Below are 18,978 nucleotides of genomic sequence, written 5' to 3'. Positions count from 1 at the left end.
CTCAGCTATAGTGGTAGCAGGTCTACCAGCAGTAGAGGTCAACACTGTAAAGTTGGTCTGTCACTCAGCTATAGTGGTAGCAGGTCTACCAGCAGTAGAGGTCAACACTGTAAAGTTGGTCTGTCACTCAGCTATAGTGGTAGCAGGTCTACCAGCAGTAGAGGTCAACACTGTAAAGTTGGTCTGTGACTCAGCTATAGTGGTAGCAGGTCTACCAGCAGTAGAGGTCAACACTGTAAAGTTGGTCTGTCACTCAGCTATAGTGGTAGCAGGTCTACCAGCAGTAGAGGTCAACACTGTAAAGTTGGTCTGTGACTCAGCTATAGTGGTAGCAGGTCTACCAGCAGTAGAGGTCAACACTGTAAAGTTGGTCTGTCACTCAGCTATAGTGGTAGCAGGTCTACCAGCAGTAGAGGTCAACACTGTAAAGTTGGTCTGTCACTCAGCTATAGTGGTAGCAGGTCTACCAGCAGTAGAGGTCAACACTGTAAAGTTGGTCTGTCACTCAGCTATAGTGGTAGCAGGTCTACCAGCAGTAGAGGTCAACACTGTAAAGTTGGTCTGTCACTCAGCTATAGTGGTAGCAGGTCTACCAGCAGTAGAGGTCAACACTGTAAAGTTGGTCTGTCACTCAGCTATAGTGGTAGCAGGTCTACCAGCAGTAGAGGTCAACACTGTAAAGTTGGTCTGTCACTCAGCTATAGTGGTAGCAGGTCTACCAGCAGTAGAGGTCAACACTGTAAAGTTGGTCTGTCACTCAGCTATAGTGGTAGCAGGTCTACCAGCAGTAGAGGTCAACACTGTAAAGTTGGTCTGTCACTCAGCTATAGTGGTAGCAGGTCTACCAGCAGTAGAGGTCAACACTGTAAAGTTGGTCTGTCACTCAGCTATAGTGGTAGCAGGTCTACCAGCAGTAGAGGTCAACACTGTAAAGTTGGTCTGTCACTCAGCTATAGTGGTAGCAGGTCTACCAGCAGTAGAGGTCAACACTGTAAAGTTGGTCTGTCACTCAGCTATAGTGGTAGCAGGTCTACCAGCAGTAGAGGTCAACACTGTAAAGTTGGTCTGTCACTCAGCTATAGTGGTAGCAGGTCTACCAGCAGTAGAGGTCAACACTGTAAAGTTGGTCTGTCACTCAGCTATAGTGGTAGCAGGTCTACCAGCAGTAGAGGTCAACACTGTAAAGTTGGTCTGTCACTCAGCTATAGTGGTAGCAGGTCTACCAGCAGTAGAGGTCAACACTGTAAAGTTGGTCTGTCACTCAGCTATAGTGGTAGCAGGTCTACCAGCAGTAGAGGTCAACACTGTAAAGTTGGTCTGTCACTCAGCTATAGTGGTAGCAGGTCTACCAGCAGTAGAGGTCAACACTGTAAAGTTGGTCTGTCACTCAGCTATAGTGGTAGCAGGTCTACCAGCAGTAGAGGTCAACACTGTAAAGTTGGTCTGTCACTCAGCTATAGTGGTAGCAGGTCTACCAGCAGTAGAGGTCAACACTGTAAAGTTGGTCTGTCACTCAGCTATAGTGGTAGCAGGTCTACCAGCAGTAGAGGTCAACACTGTAAAGTTGGTCTGTCACTCAGCTATAGTGGTAGCAGGTCTACCAGCAGTAGAGGTCAACACTGTAAAGTTGGTCTGTCACTCAGCTATAGTGGTAGCAGGTCTACCAGCAGTAGAGGTCAACACTGTAAAGTTGGTCTGTCACTCAGCTATAGTGGTAGCAGGTCTACCAGCAGTAGAGGTCAACACTGTAAAGTTGGTCTGTGACTCAGCTATAGTGGTAGCAGGTCTACCAGCAGTAGAGGTCAACACTGTAAAGTTGGTCTGTCACTCAGCTATAGTGGTAGCAGGTCTACCAGCAGTAGAGGTCAACACTGTAAAGTTGGTCTGTCACTCAGCTATAGTGGTAGCAGGTCTACCAGCAGTAGAGGTCAACACTGTAAAGTTGGTCTGTCACTCAGCTATAGTGGTAGCAGGTCTACCAGCAGTAGAGGTCAACACTGTAAAGTTGGTCTGTCACTCAGCTATAGTGGTAGCAGGTCTACCAGCAGTAGAGGTCAACACTGTAAAGTTGGTCTGTCACTCAGCTATAGTGGTAGCAGGTCTACCAGCAGTAGAGGTCAACACTGTAAAGTTGGTCTGTCACTCAGCTATAGTGGTAGCAGGTCTACCAGCAGTAGAGGTCAACACTGTAAAGTTGGTCTGTGACTCAGCTATAGTGGTAGCAGGTCTACCAGCAGTAGAGGTCAACACTGTAAAGTTGGTCTGTCACTCAGCTATAGTGGTAGCAGGTCTACCAGCAGTAGAGGTCAACACTGTAAAGTTGGTCTGTCACTCAGCTATAGTGGTAGCAGGTCTACCAGCAGTAGAGGTCAACACTGTAAAGTTGGTCTGTCACTCAGCTATAGTGGTAGCAGGTCTACCAGCAGTAGAGGTCAACACTGTAAAGTTGGTCTGTGACTCAGCTATAGTGGTAGCAGGTCTACCAGCAGTAGAGGTCAACACTGTAAAGTTGGTCTGTCACTCAGCTATAGTGGTAGCAGGTCTACCAGCAGTAGAGGTCAACACTGTAAAGTTGGTCTGTGACTCAGCTATAGTGGTAGCAGGTCTACCAGCAGTAGAGGTCAACACTGTAAAGTTGGTCTGTCACTCAGCTATAGTGGTAGCAGGTCTACCAGCAGTAGAGGTCAACACTGTAAAGTTGGTCTGTCACTCAGCTATAGTGGTAGCAGGTCTACCAGCAGTAGAGGTCAACACTGTAAAGTTGGTCTGTCACTCAGCTATAGTGGTAGCAGGTCTACCAGCAGTAGAGGTCAACACTGTAAAGTTGGTCTGTCACTCAGCTATAGTGGTAGCAGGTCTACCAGCAGTAGAGGTCAACACTGTAAAGTTGGTCTGTCACTCAGCTATAGTGGTAGCAGGTCTACCAGCAGTAGAGGTCAACACTGTAAAGTTGGTCTGTCACTCAGCTATAGTGGTAGCAGGTCTACCAGCAGTAGAGGTCAACACTGTAAAGTTGGTCTGTCACTCAGCTATAGTGGTAGCAGGTCTACCAGCAGTAGAGGTCAACACTGTAAAGTTGGTCTGTCACTCAGCTATAGTGGTAGCAGGTCTACCAGCAGTAGAGGTCAACACTGTAAAGTTGGTCTGTCACTCAGCTATAGTGGTAGCAGGTCTACCAGCAGTAGAGGTCAACACTGTAAAGTTGGTCTGTCACTCAGCTATAGTGGTAGCAGGTCTACCAGCAGTAGAGGTCAACACTGTAAAGTTGGTCTGTCACTCAGCTATAGTGGTAGCAGGTCTACCAGCAGTAGAGGTCAACACTGTAAAGTTGGTCTGTCACTCAGCTATAGTGGTAGCAGGTCTACCAGCAGTAGAGGTCAACACTGTAAAGTTGGTCTGTCACTCAGCTATAGTGGTAGCAGGTCTACCAGCAGTAGAGGTCAACACTGTAAAGTTGGTCTGTCACTCAGCTATAGTGGTAGCAGGTCTACCAGCAGTAGAGGTCAACACTGTAAAGTTGGTCTGTCACTCAGCTATAGTGGTAGCAGGTCTACCAGCAGTAGAGGTCAACACTGTAAAGTTGGTCTGTCACTCAGCTATAGTGGTAGCAGGTCTACCAGCAGTAGAGGTCAACACTGTAAAGTTGGTCTGTCACTCAGCTATAGTGGTAGCAGGTCTACCAGCAGTAGAGGTCAACACTGTAAAGTTGGTCTGTGACTCAGCTATAGTGGTAGCAGGTCTACCAGCAGTAGAGGTCAACACTGTAAAGTTGGTCTGTCACTCAGCTATAGTGGTAGCAGGTCTACCAGCAGTAGAGGTCAACACTGTAAAGTTGGTCTGTCACTCAGCTATAGTGGTAGCAGGTCTACCAGCAGTAGAGGTCAACACTGTAAAGTTGGTCTGTGACTCAGCTATAGTGGTAGCAGGTCTACCAGCAGTAGAGGTCAACACTGTAAAGTTGGTCTGTCACTCAGCTATAGTGGTAGCAGGTCTACCAGCAGTAGAGGTCAACACTGTAAAGTTGGTCTGTCACTCAGCTATAGTGGTAGCAGGTCTACCAGCAGTAGAGGTCAACACTGTAAAGTTGGTCTGTGACTCAGCTATAGTGGTAGCAGGTCTACCAGCAGTAGAGGTCAACACTGTAAAGTTGGTCTGTCACTCAGCTATAGTGGTAGCAGGTCTACCAGCAGTAGAGGTCAACACTGTAAAGTTGGTCTGTCACTCAGCTATAGTGGTAGCAGGTCTACCAGCAGTAGAGGTCAACACTGTAAAGTTGGTCTGTCACTCCGCTATAGTGGTAGCAGGTCTACCAGCAGTAGAGGTCAACACTGTAAAGTTGGTCTGTGACTCAGCTATAGTGGTAGCAGGTCTACCAGCAGTAGAGGTCAACACTGTAAAGTTGGTCTGTGACTCAGCTATAGTGGTAGCAGGTCTACCAGCAGTAGAGGTCAACACTGTAAAGTTGGTCTGTCACTCAGCTATAGTGGTAGCAGGTCTACCAGCAGTAGAGGTCAACACTGTAAAGTTGGTCTGTCACTCAGCTATAGTGGTAGCAGGGTCTACCAGCAGTAGAGGTCAACACTGTAAAGTTGGTCTGTGACTCAGCTATAGTGGTAGCAGGTCTACCAGCAGTAGAGGTCAACACTGTAAAGTTGGTATCTGAGAGCTGCTTTGTGTCAGATGAAGAAAGAGGGGGTCTTAGGAAACAAGGTTTCATCCACTCTGTGTTTTTTCAACTAGAGAAACGGTTTAAATACATACAGATACTTATCAGGATATTATTATTGACAATATATGGTACCGTTTTAACGATCGCTAGTTGTCTGTTCCTGCTCCAGAACTCCAGTATTTTCTCTCAGCTTGTTCTCCAACTGTCTAAATGGAGCCAGTTGGTTTTCAGCCCTTCTGTCTCCATGGCTTCTGTCTCCATGGCTGACCTAAACTTGTTTTCTCATGGCTCTCTCGTCTCTCTGCAGCTTATGTTTGGAATATTGAATCACAATAAAATCACAATCGAATAGCAATCCATATAGAATCGTGAGAATCTAAATACATATCGTATCGCCACCTAAGTATCATGAATGTATTGTATCACGAGGTCCCTGGCAATTCCCAGCCCTATGAAACGGTATCTCAAACATTGTATACAGTGAGTTTGACCCTCCCTCCCTCCCTCCCCAGGTACGTGCCCCCCAGCGGCTGAGGACCCTCCTCCCTCCAACGGCCCAGTAGTGGGTCTGGGGGGTGTAGGTCTACCAGGGAAGCCCCTGTTCCGGGGGGCGGCGGCGGTGGTAGTGAGCGAGGAGCAGATGACCCGGCCCATCAAGGCGTTCACAGCAGAGTTTGTCCGTCAGATGCTGATTGGTCTTCCCACCCAGACCCTGGGCCTGGCTCTCTGCAGCACCCTGTCTGCCCTGGGCCTGGACCTTACAGCACAGGTGGAGGCCAAGGACTTTGGAGCCGACGGCAAGGTAGGAAGGAGGCCCTGGAATGTTATGTACTTGATTGATCAACATGTTATATTGTCTTCATACATTTTTTAGTTCTGACGTGATTTAAGTAAAATGTGTAATTGTTAATTGTGCAGGTGTCGTTAGATGAGTTGTGTAAGCAGACGGTGGTGCAGGGTCTGGGCGCAGGCCGTCTGTCTCAGCTGCTACTGAACAGAGGCACGGTGCTGGCGTCCTCCTACGACACGGCCTGGAAGAAACTGGACCTGCTCAGACGCCTGGAGACCAGCCTGGACGCTGCCAAGGTCTCCCTGCAACGCACCCAGCTACACATCACCATGTTCCAGGTGAGAGGAGGGGGTGTGTGGGTTAACCCTGTCCTATCTCTGTGTATCCCGGTGGCAGCGTGAAGACGTGATAAGTCCTAGGACTCAGGGAGTGCACCTGTGTGTGTGTGTGTTAGTTAAAGGGATAATCCACCCCCAGAAATAAACATGAAACTCCTGTCAGTTTGGTAAAAGCCTGTGTTATCGGTGGGTTAAATAACATGATTTAACTACGAAGTGGTCCGTCTGAGAAATCAAGAAATCGTGAAGGAACCCGTCATAGCGACACTATATATACACAAGAGTATATGGACACCCATTAAAATGTGTGGATTTGGCTATTTAAGCCACACCCTGTTGCTGACAGGTGTATAAAATCAAGCACACAGCCATGCAATCTCCATAGACAAACATTGGCAGTATAATGGCCTTACTGAAGAGCTCAGTGACTTTCAACGTGGCACCGTCATAGAATGCCACCTTTCCAACAAGTCAGTTGGTCAAACTTGTGCCCTGCTAGAGCTTCCCCGGTCAACTGTAAGTGCTGTTATTGTGAAGTGGAAACGTCTAGGAGCAACAACAGCTCAGCCGTGAAGTGGTAGGCCACACAAGCTCACAGAACAGGACCGCTGAGTTCTGAAGCGCGTAGCTCTTAAGAATCGTCTGTCCTCGGTTGCAACAATCAGCTAGCTGAGTTCCAAACTGCCTCTGGAAGCAACATCAGCACAAGAACTGTTCGTCGGGAGCTTCATGAAATGGGTTTCCGTGGTCAAGCAGCCGCACACCGGCCTAAGATCACTGTGCTCAATGTCAAGCGTCGGCTGGAGTGGTGTGTAGCTCGCCGCCTCTGGACTCTGGAGCAGTGGAAACGTTTTCTCTGGAGTGATGAATCACGCTTCACCATCTGGCAGTCCGACAGATGAATCTGAGTTTGGCGGATGCCAGGAGAACGCTACCTGCCCCAATGCACAGTGCCAACTGTGGAGGAGGAATAATGGATTTGGGCTAGAAACCTTAGTTCCAGTGAAGGGAAATCTTAACGCTACAGCATACAATGACATTCTAGACGATTCTGTGCTTCCAACTTTGTGGCAACAGTTTGGGGTAGGCCCTTTCCCGTTTCAGCATGACAATTTCTCCGTATACAAAGCGAGGTCCATGCAGAAATGGTTTGTCGAGCTCAGTCTGGAAGAACTTAACTGGCCTGCACAGAGCCTTGACCTCAACCCCATCCAACACCTCTGGGATGAATTGGAACACCGACTGCGAGCCAGGCCTAATCGCCCAACATCAGTGCCTGACCTCACTAATGCTCTTGTTTCTGAATGGAAGCAAGTCCTTCCGCAGCAATGTTCCAACATCTAGTGGAAAGCCTTCCCAGAAGAGTGGAGGGTGTTGTAGCAGCAAAGGGGGGACCAACTCCATATTAATACCCATAATTTTGGAATGAGATGTTTGAAGATCAGGTGTCCACATACTGTTGATCATGTAGAGTACATGGTTCTGTCACTGGAGAGAGTGTGTTATTCCCTATCACATTTATTAACTGTTAAAAACCATTACCTTCACTCCAGATTACTGTATCAGCCAATAGATAGTACGGTCATACTTGTTCTAAAACACGGTCATACTTGTTCTAGAACAAGTATATATCGTCATGACAACGTATATATTTCACTTACATGTGCTCAATCTACAGTGTACCAAATTATTCAACTCTGTTTCTCCTTCAAGTACCATCTCGTAATGCGCCCCTGTGTGTCTGAGGAAAGGGCCCTTGTTGCCATTCTCTGCACTCTCTCTCTGGGTAGCAGAGTAGCACGTTTTGTTTTTACAGCTAGCTAGCTACTTCACATGCTGATATTCACTTTGGTATTATTCTGTGTAGCTATGTTTGCTAGCTAGCCAACCCAGAGAGCATTGCATTGTGGGTTTTGTAGTCGACTTGAGCTGCAACAGATTTCCACATCGATTTTCCCATCTTGCTACCAACCTTGTTATAACGACAAAAAAGAAATATTCGTTCACAAAAAAATATATTGTTTTCACATATTAGTGTTATTTAACACTATTTAACACTGTTAATCATAGGAAGTAGTGTTTTGGGGTGGATTATCCCTTCAAGCCTGTCCTCTCTCTGTATTCCAGTGGCAGCATGAGGACGTGCTCGGCCCTAGGACCCAGCCTATGAGTGTGAGCCCTCCTCCTCGCTCCATCATCCTCAGTAGTATGAAGAAGAAGCTTTACAAACTCAGCCAGGACGAGGCGGCCATCGCTGCTGTACAGGTCAGTACAGTCATCACCAATTATTGTTTTTATTTTTTTATTTAACCTTCAGGCAAGTAATTTAAGAACAAATTCTTATTTTCAATGACAGCCTAGGAACAGTGGGTTAACTGCCTTGTTCAGGGGCAGAATGGCAGATTTTTACCTTTTCAGCTCGGGGATTCGATCTAGCAACCTTTTTAGTTACTGGCCCAACGCTCTAACCACTAGGCTACCTGCTGACCAATCTGTCAACCTTGATAGCTAGACCATTACTCTTAGCTACTCCTGTAAATAAAATGCTCTCTTTCTCTCTCTGGTCCGAGTCCTTTAATGACTGTGTAGCTGTGTTTTTTGAATTGGATCTGTCCTCTCCCCCCTGCAGGAGAAGCTGGCATCACTAGAGGGCAGTATAGAGCAGCGACTGAAGTGGGCTGGAGGGGCCAACCCTGCCCTGGCCCCAGTGCTCCAGGACTTTGATCTGACCATCGCAGAGCGCCGCGCCCTAGTGGCCCGGGAGAGCCAGCGTACCAGCCAGGTACACCACCCGCGCCGCGCTGCTCACCTTCTGTGTTTGTCTCCACCTTTTCTGGGTTTACGTCTCCAATGGCACCCTATTCCCTGTATAGTCAGGGTTTTCTGGAAGAACGTGGAGAAAAATTTGCCAGCCAGGGAATTAGATTAGGACCTAATTTATTTATTTCATTTGACGGATTTCCTTATATGAACTGTAACGCACTAAAACATTTTGAAATTGTTGCATGTTGCGTTAATTTGTGTTCGGTATAGAATTGCAGGGGAAAAAATATTTAAAATGCAAAAATAATTCAGGGGGAGAACCCCCGGACCCCCCTGCAATATCGTGCACTCCCACTTTTATACAAAGTCAGGAGGCCATGAATAGACCAACAGGTATGAATGAAGCAGGTGTTAAACATGGGCTTTGCTTCACAGAAAAGCAGCAGTTGATTAAGTCACTCCATTGCCAACACTTTAAATCAAATCAGTAGACCAATATCCTTAATATGACCATATAAGTATCATGACAGTAGCTTTTATAACCTTCAATCTGTTTGTTTTTGTTAATCATATTTTGGACCAGAATAAGGCTCTACTACCTATTGTTCCTGCAGTGAGGACTCAACATCTTCACCCAATGTTTTCATAATTTATCTGAAGAGAATTGCTTATAATCAGTAGTAGCCTACCAGAATGCACATTAGGGAGTACATGAACAGCTCTCTCACCGATTCGGTTCACATAAAACATCCGTTCAAATAGAGCTGTTTGTTTTGAAGTCTACACTGATGTGTCACTTTAGTGGTCACTGGCGAGTCACTTTAGCGGTCACTGGCGAGTCTCGACATGGGCTTCGAATCCTAGTTAAATACAAACCAGATATTTTGGTTTATGTGTCCCGACGCGATACCATGAACATATAACCACGTTGTATGATTAATGAACAGGAAAGGGATTTATAGGATTGAATTATTCAGTCAGACACCTTTTTATAAACTAGTCAACGCTTGCTGTTTTGGTCGTCAATCAAAGCACAATACAAAGCCTATTACCCAACACCCTGGTTGTATAGTCTTATGAAACACACAAGAAAATGAGTGAATGTGCCACGATTTAAACAAAGCCTGTGTGTCCATGTATGCTGATGATTCAGCCAATATACATGTCAACCACCACATCTAATGAAGTCAGTGAAACCCTTAACAAGGAGTTGCAGTCTGTTTAGGAATAGGTGACCAGTAATAAACTGGTCCTGAACCAAGAGCTTTATGTTTGGTACAAATCATTCCCTGAGCTGGAAGGAATGTGGTTTAAAAAAACATGGATGAAGCATCACCTCACAACACCTCTCCTCTATTTGACCTAGATATTTGTTGTGTATGTATTGATATGTAGGGTTATGTATCATTTTAATACATGTGTTTTGTGCTTGAGCTGTTCTTGTCTATTTAATGTTCTGTATTATGTCATGTGTTGTGTGGACCCCAGGAAGAGCAGCTGCTGCTTTCACAACCGCACATGGGGATCCTAATGAAATGCCGCAAAACATTAAGTGGATTTCAACTCTTCGTTACCACGTTAACGGGACGTGTAAATTCATTCACACCAGACAATGAAGACTCATCATGCTCTCTCCCTCCGTCGTGAAAAGACATCTGAGCGCAGCCAACCACAGTCTACAAAAATAACACCGGGACCGAGAGGCGGGACAGAGAACAGACTGACAAAACAACAGTGTTTCCCTGCCATCGCTCTGTGACTGACAGGCGACTGTCCTATCAACACTAGAAGATGCATATATCGGTCCTTCTAGTGGGAGAAAGCTAAACGGAGATTTCTGACTAGCGAATTTAAACTTTTAAATAAAAAGAAGCCTAGTTATGAAGTGGAAAAAGTAGCCGGTTTACAATGAGTGTTATTTAGCCGACAGACGGCGCTTATGAATAACACTTATATAGTTCACATCTTTTGACCAGGGCCCTGTTACAGATAGTAACTGTGTGTTCTTCAAGCCTGGCCTTGGAGAGCTATTTTAAATAAATATATATGTATATATATATATATATATATATATATATATATATTTAAAATTTTATCTAAACTTTATTATTCCCACTACCAGTTCACGTTCCTCAACTTTATTATTCCCACTACCAGGTGACATTCCTCAACTTTATTATTCCTGTTCCCAGGTGACGTTCCTGTGCAGTACCATACTGAACTTTGAGGGTCTGCGGATGCGGACCCCTGAGGCCCTGAGCATGGACTCTGCTCTGTTTGAGCTGCTGAAGAGGTGCCAGCAGACCTGCTCCTACGCTGCCCAGTTCAACACCTCCGTCTCCTCCATAGAGCTACAGCTGCTGCACAGACTGGTGAGTACTGACCCCTAGCTACAGCTCCACAGACTGGTGAGTACTGACCCCTAGCTACAGCTGCTGCACAGACTGGTGAGTACTGACCCCTAGCTACAGCTCCACAGACTGGTGAGTACTGACCCCTAGCTACAGCTGCTGCACAGACTGGTGAGTACTGACCCCTAGCTACAGCTCCACAGCCTGGTGAGTACTGACCCCTAGCTACAGCTCCACAGACTGGTGAGTACTTAGGTGTTAATCGGACACAAATTGAAAGGAAATGCCAGAAACCAGCAGACACTCTGCCCTCCGACACTGGGTTTTCACTCCAAGCCTAGTCTAGCACACCTGATTTCAACTATTTCAGCTGGTTGATATGCTGAATCGGCTTAGTTACAACTGGGGTTAGAGAAATCCTACAGGAGGTTATCTCACCAGGAACAGGGCTGATATAGGGGTACCAAATCCTACAGGAGGGTATCTCTCCAGGGACAGGGCTGATATAGGGGTACCAAATCCTACAGGAGGGTATCTCTCCAGGGGCAGGGCTGATATAGGGGTACCAAATCCTACAGGAGGGTATCTCTCCAGGGGTGGGGCTGATATAGGGGTACCAAATCCTACAGGAGGGTATCTCTCCAGGGGCAGGGCTGATATAGGGGTACCAAATCCTACAGGAGGGTATCTCTCCAGGGACAGGGCTGATATAGGGGTACCAAATCCTACAGGAGGGTATCTCTCCAGGGGTGGGGCTGATATAGGGGTACCAAATCCTACAGGAGGGTATCTCCAGGGACAGGGCTGATATAGGGGTACCAAATCCTACAGGAGGGTATCTCTCCAGGGACAGGGCTGATATAGGGGTACCAAATCCTACAGGAGGGTATCTCTCCAGGGACAGGGCTGATATAGGGTTACCAAATCCTACAGGAGGGTATCTCTCCAGGGACAGGGCTGATATAGGGGTACCAAATCCTACAGGTGGGTATCTCTCCAGGGACAGGGCTGATATAGGGGTACCAAATCCTACAGGAGGGTATCTCTCCAGGGACAGGGCTGATATAGGGGTACCTTTTGGGACGTTCCTTACTCTCCCATCTCTCCTCAAACTCAGAGCCCGGCGTTGGAGCTGCCCATCGGCAGCCCTGATTGGCTAGCTTGTGCCCAGAAGCAGCTGGGTCAGGAGCTGGCTACCCAGGGGTCTGTGCAAGAGGAGCGCGAGCAGCAGCTGGATGTCGCCACGGAATCACTGCAGCTATTGGTGGACAGCATCAAGGGCATCCTGTCCAATCACAACCGCCAGCTGGCTGACGTCAAACACCTTCTGAGGGCCATGGCCAAGGTACGGGATACACTCACACACAGAGAGATGGATACACACACAAACTCACACACAGAGAGATGGACGGACACACACACACACGGACGGACGGACACACACACACGGATGGACGGACGGACGGACGGACGGATGGATACTGGACTACTTGGTTCATTGACTGTATAATATGAACCAGGTAACAGCTGGGTCTGGTCTACTTGGTTCATTGACTGTATAATATGAACCAGGTAACAGCTGGGTCTGGTCTACTTGGTTCATTGACTGTATAATATGAACCAGGTAACAGCTGGGTCTGGTCTACTTGGTTCATTGACTGTATAATATGAACCAGGTAACAGCTGGGTCTGGTCTACTTGGTTCATTGACTGTATAATATGAACCAGGTAACAGCTGGGTCTGGTCTACTTGGTTCATTGACTGTATAATATGAACCAGGTAACAGCTGGGTCTGGTCTACTTGGTTCATTGACTGTATAATATGAACCAGGTAACAGCTGGGTCTGGTCTACTTGGTTCATTGACTGTAGAGGAACCAGTGAAATGTCTCTTCTGTCTTCCGTAGGACGAGGAGAACGCGCTGGCGGAGGGGGAGGAAGTGACCTACGAGGGCAGCGTGCGCCAGTTCCTGTTGGAGTACAAGGCGTGGCAGGACAACGTGCAGATCGTGCTGTTCACTGTCGTCCAGGCAACAGGCCAGCCCCGAGGGGGAGGAGCCAGTCAGGAGGGGGTGGAGCTACTGCAGGAGATACCTGCTACCCTGAAGGAGCTACACACACAGAGCACCAGGTACACACACACACACACCCCCTGAATGAGCTACAAACACCCCTACCCGTACCGACAGTGGACACCCTGTCCCTCCTCTCTGTCCCTCCTCTCTGTCCCTCCTCTCTGTCTTCAGTGTGTATAACGGCCTGGTTGGCTTTGCGTCTCCGTTGGTGACAGAGAGGGGTGGAAACTGTTCCAGCCCCACCTCTACAGCTCAGACCAGCTTCGCTGCAGGTAACTACACCTCCCTCATTGTGTGCTACCCTGGCTGAGGGCACCCTATTCCCAATGTGGTGCACTACTATGGGCCCTAGGTTAAAAGTATGGCACTACATAGGGAATAGGGGGGCCCTTTGTTTAATGTGATAACCTGTGTTAAATACCAGAATGATTAAAAATAGCATATCGCTTCAGAGCTCACAGGCAATGATTACTTTCTCTCCTGTTCTCTTCTCTTTACGATCTTTCTCTCCTTCCTGCTCTTTCCTTTTCTCGCTCTCTCTCAGCGGTGAGGTGCAGCGGTGTGAAGACTCAGACGGACTCAATGTCCCAGAATTCACGCAAGCTCCTCCCCCGTAACCTTGGCACCCCGGCGGACACCCCCCCCAGCGCTCAGACGATGACCAGCAAGGGTCTGAATCCCAGCCCCAAACGGGCTGTACGTGACCCCAAGACGGGACGAGGTACGACCCCTAACCATCCATCTAACCCCTGACCTCCAATTAAATTAGTCTATAATTAGAAGAAGCAGCACTACTGCTGCCCAAATGGCCCCCTATTCCATATATATTGCTGCCCTAACAGTCCCAAATGGGACCCTATTCCATATAGACTGCTACCCTAGCTGTCCCAAATGGGGACCCTATTCCATATAGACTGCTACCCTAGCTGTCCCAAATGGGGACCCTATTCCATATAGACTGCTACCCTAGATGTCCCAAATGGCCCCCTATTCCATATAGACTGCTGCCCTACTGTCCCAAATGGGACCCTATTCCATATAGACTGCTGCCCAACTGTCCCAAATGGGACTCTATTCCATATAGACTGCTACCCTAGCTGTCCCAAATGGGACCCTATTCCATATAGACTGCTACCCTAGCTGTCCCAAATGGGACCCTATTCCATATAGACTGCTACCCTAGCTGTCCCAAATGGGACCCTATTCCATATAGTACAACAGTAGAGCACTGACTGTACAAAACATTAGGAACACCTCTCTAATATTGAGTTGCACCACATTTTCCCTCAGACAGCTTCAATTTGTCAGGGCATTGGACTCTACAAGGTGTTGAAAGCGTTCCACAGGGATTCTGGCCCATGTTGACTCCAATGCTTCCCACAGTGGTGTCCAGTTGGCTGGATGTCCTTTGGGTGCTGGACCATTCTTGATACACACAGGAAACTGTTGAGCGTGAAAAACCCAGCAGCGTTGCAGTTCTTGACACAAACCGGTGCGCCTGGCACCTACTACCACACCCCGTTCAAATGTGTGTGTGTGCTGCAGCTGTCCAGGAGAGGAACTCGTACGCGGTGAGCGTGTGGAAGAGGGTGAAAGCCAAGCTGGAGGGGAGAGACGTGGACCCCAACAGGAGGATGAGTGTCACTGAGCAGGTAACTACACACTGAGCAGGCAGCTACACGCTGCTTTACACACTGAACAGCCAGCTACACGCTGCTTTACACACTGAGGAGGTAACTACACACTGAGCAGGCAGCTACACGCTGCTTTACACACTGAACAGCCAGCTACACGCTGCTTTACACACTGAGCAGGTAACTACACACTGAGCAGCCAGCTACACGCTGCTTTACACACTGAACAGCCAGCTACACGCTGCTTTACACACTGAGGAGGTAACTACACACTGAGCAGGCAGCTACACGCTGCTTTACACACTGAGCAGGCAGCTACACGCTGCTTTGTACACTGAACTGCCAGCTACACGCTGCTTTGTACACTGAACTGCCAGCTACACGCTGCTTTATACACTGAACTGCCAGCTACACGCTGCTTTATACACTGAACTGCCAGCTACACGCTGCTTTATACACTGAACAGCCAGCTACACGCTGCTTTACACACTGAGGAGGTAACTACACACTGAGCAGGCAGCTACACGCTGCTTTATCAACTGAACAGCCAGCTACACGCTGCTTTATCAACTGAACAGCCAGCTACACGCTGCTTTATCAACTGAACAGCCAGCTACACGCTGCTTTATACACTGAGCAGCCAGCTACACGCTGCTTTATACACTGAGCAGCCAGCTACACGCTGCTTTATACACTGAGCAGCCAGCTACACGCTGCTTTATACACTGAGCAGCCAGCTACACGCTGCTTTATACACTGAGCAGCCAGCTACACGCTGCTTTATACACTGAGCAGCCAGCTACACGCTGCTTTATACACTGAGCAGCCAGCTACACGCTGCTTTATACACTGAACAGCCAGCTACACGCTGCTTTATCCACTGAACAGGCAGCTACACGCTGCTTTATCCACTGAACAGGCAGCTACACGCTGCTTTATACACTGAACTGCCAGCTACACGCTGCTTTATCCACTGAACAGGCAGCTACACGCTGCTTTATACACTGAACAGCCAGCTACACGCTGCTTTACACACTGATGAGGTAACTACACACTGAGCAGGCAGCTACACGCTGCTTTATACACTGAACAGCCAGCTACATACTGCTTTATCAACTGAACAGCCAGCTACACGCTGCTTTATACACTGAACAGCCAGCTACACGCTGCTTTATACACTGAACAGCCAGCTACACGCTGCTTTATCCACTGAACAGGCAGCTACACGCTGCTTTATCCACTGAACAGCCAGCTACACGCTGCTTTATCCACTGAACAGCCAGCTACACGCTGCTTTATACACTGAACTGCCAGCTACACGCTGCTTTATACACTGAACAGCCAGCTACACGCTCCTTTATACACTGAACAGCCAGCTACACGCTCCTTTATCCACTGAACAGGCAGCTACACGCTGCTTTATCCACTGAACAGGCAGCTACATGCTGCTTTATCCACTGAACAGGCAGCTACACGCTGCTTTATACACTGAACAGGCAGCTACACGCTGCTTTATACACTGAACAGGCAGCTACACGCTGCTTTATACACTGAACAGGCAGCTACACGCTGCTTTATCCACTGAACAGCCAGCTACACGCTGCTTTATCCACTGAACAGGCAGCTACACGCTGCTTTATCCACTGAACAGGCAGCTACACGCTGCTTTCTCCACTGAACAGGCAGCTACACGCTGCTTTATCCACTGAACAGCCGGCTACACGCTGCTTTATCCACTGAACAGCCGGCTACACGCTGCTTTATCAACTGAACAGGCAGCTACATGCTGCATTATCAACTGCTACACACTTTGTTGACTACACTTTCCTCCTCCTTTGCCTTATCCCGGTCTCTCTCTCTCCTCCTCCTGCTCTCCCTCTCCTCCTCCTCCTCTCTCCCCTACCTGTCTCCTCCTCTCTCCCCTACCTGTCTCCCCACCTCCCCTCTTTCCCTCTCCTCTCCAGGTGGACTGTGTGATAAAGGAGGCCACCAATGTGGACAACCTGTCCCAGCTGTACGAGGGCTGGACAGCCTGGGTGTGAATGGTGTCTCCCTGTGGTGCATCTCTTTGGTTCCAGCACACAACAGAGCCTCGCAGAGGGAGGGTCAGCCATCCAACCCAACCTCCAGACCAGACACCCGGATACGTACATACCCTGTTACCCACCTGCCCTGTTCTGGCAGGGTTAGGGTTAGGTGTGTCTGTCTGGGCCTGGGGGGTGAAGGAAGGAGAGGAGGAGCCACTGGAGCAGCAGCACCCAACCGTGCCACACGCTGATGGGGAAGGAGGGGGAGAGGGGGGGGGGTCAAGATACTCCCCCCACCCCGATATAACCTCCTAGGGGTCCACCATGGAACCCCTACTCCCTTCCGTAGCAGCACTAGAGCTGTCTGTCTGCCTGGCTGATTGGCTGGCTAAACCCAGTCCCACCCAACCTGCCACCTGGCAATAGACCAAGCTAACACAACCAGCTAAAGGGTCACTCTGCAGTCTGTCTGCAGCCAGATATGACCACTCTGCTTGTCTGTACGGGTGGGGGGGGGGTCTGTCTGGGACAGGAAGGGGAGCAGAGGAATTGGTAGGGAAGGTATGGTGATAAGGCCCTCCCCCTCTACCCTATGTTTTGAATAACCTTTACCCTCCCCTAATGAAAACCAACACCACCACCCTCCTTCACTGTTACCACCGATGACAACCCCCCTTTAACAGCTGAGCTGGTTTACCCAGCAATGCCGTTGGGTTTGGACCTCATACAAAGGGGCGGAGAAAGGGGAGGCTTTGCCAGGTGTGGTCTGCAGAGCTGATTGGCTGCGCCTGTTTTTAAACCAATCTCCTCCCTGATGGTACAGTGATTCTGATTGGCCAGCGACTGAGCTGCGTGAGTTGTGACTGGGCAGGTGTGGAGTGGGAGGGGAAGGGAAGAATCTGTTGGCTCAATGGACTCCATCCAAAGCCTGAGAGGGGAAATTATTTCAGGAAATAAAATAGTGTAATCAGACTTTCTGTCTTTTTTCTTTTTTTCTTCTCTCAAACATTAATTGTAAAACTGAAGAAAAAAAATGCTTATTTTACAAAGCTCTTTAGAAATTGTTTATCACACAAGTTTGACATTAAAAATGGATTGTCAAGTGGAGATGGGGGTATTTGGGGAGAAAATTCAGTCGTGTTTTGGGGAGAAGATTCAGTCGTGTGGCGCTTTCTTTTTATTGATATGTTTCGGCACTGCGTAACGATGTGCCTCAAGTTAACTAATCCTATTGTCTGAAGTTACCTTTTTGTTTTTTTGAGGGGAGTTAAGATTTCGGGATTGACTGAGAAAGGATGACAAAGTGGGCAAAGTTCTGGCTAGTTACTATCTGAACCTTGGTCTACGTCCCAAACAGCACCATATCCCCTATACAGTGCAATACTTTTGACCAGAGACATATATGGGTCAAAGGTCATGCCCTAAATAGGGAATAGGGTGCCATTTGGAATGCAATCCTTGACCTCAGAGAAATCCATGTATAATCCTTTTTCTTCAATGTGAATCTTTATTCATATCTGTTGTATTTTGTAGGCTTCTCTCCTCCCTATCCCTTGTTTATAAAATAGAAAAGCTTAGACTAGATTGATTCCTTTTTTTGACTTGCTGCCTTGCCTGTGAGTAGTAGTAGTAGTAGTAGTAGTAGTAGCCTTCCTTCCTAATATGGGATGTATACTCCCCTTGTGTTTTACTTATCCTTACTAACTGACCCTCTAGTTTTACCTTTTTAGTGGGAGAAATAAGTGGAATAGTGGATGTTTTTTGGTGGTCGTGCAAAACTGCTATTTCTTAAAGGTTTTATTGGATTTAAGTTTGAAATAAAATTGCATTTAAAATGGTCGTCTGTTTCCGTCTCTGCATATGTTCTGCAAATACAAAAACACAGTTAATAAATGGGTGTATTTTATTTTTTTATTAACTAGGCAAGTCAGTTAAGAACAAATTCTTATTTATAATGATGGCCTACACATGGCCAAACCCGGACGACAAATTGTTTGCCGCACTATGAGACTCTGAATCACTGCCGGTTGTGATGCAGCCTGGATTCTAACCAGGGTGTCTGTAGTGATGCCTCTAGCACTGAGATGCAGTGCCTTAGACCACTGTGCCACTCGGGAGCCCCATGTATTTGTGTTAAACTATGTTTTTTATGTGGATTTAATGGCTGATATTTTTCATTCTTGTACGGTGATGCCAATGAAAATACAGTAAAAGTAGTTCTATTCTAGAATTCTTTCTCCAGGTGGAAAGGTTGATACCGTAAACTGAACATATGAACTGCATGGACATAGAAAATGGATAATGGAAGAACATACAGATTTTTAGGACTCT

General features: G+C 47.7%; 1 protein-coding gene across 1 annotated transcript in view; it reads left to right on the top strand.

Annotated features, from left to right (window-relative positions):
• Positions 1–18,486, top strand: part of smg1 (SMG1 nonsense mediated mRNA decay associated PI3K related kinase) — a 128,851-nt gene extending 110,365 nt beyond the window's left edge. The window contains exons 55-65 of the mRNA XM_055898133.1: positions 5,182–5,471; positions 5,588–5,797; positions 7,925–8,062; positions 8,427–8,579; positions 10,753–10,932; positions 12,029–12,256; positions 12,819–13,042; positions 13,158–13,258; positions 13,531–13,707; positions 14,532–14,638; positions 16,585–18,486. Coding sequence (XP_055754108.1) covers positions 5,182–5,471; positions 5,588–5,797; positions 7,925–8,062; positions 8,427–8,579; positions 10,753–10,932; positions 12,029–12,256; positions 12,819–13,042; positions 13,158–13,258; positions 13,531–13,707; positions 14,532–14,638; positions 16,585–16,662 — 1,886 coding nt within the window. The 3' untranslated portion in view covers positions 16,663–18,486. The remainder of the gene's footprint in view (positions 1–5,181; positions 5,472–5,587; positions 5,798–7,924; positions 8,063–8,426; positions 8,580–10,752; positions 10,933–12,028; positions 12,257–12,818; positions 13,043–13,157; positions 13,259–13,530; positions 13,708–14,531; positions 14,639–16,584) is intronic.
• The last annotated feature ends 492 nt before the right edge of the window (positions 18,487–18,978 follow it).

Source organism: Salvelinus fontinalis, chromosome 2, assembly GCF_029448725.1.
Source record: "Salvelinus fontinalis isolate EN_2023a chromosome 2, ASM2944872v1, whole genome shotgun sequence".
Classification (NCBI taxonomy): domain Eukaryota; kingdom Metazoa; phylum Chordata; class Actinopteri; order Salmoniformes; family Salmonidae; genus Salvelinus; species Salvelinus fontinalis.
Note: the sequence above shows the minus strand (reverse complement) of the source record. Positions and strands in the feature narration are given on the sequence as shown.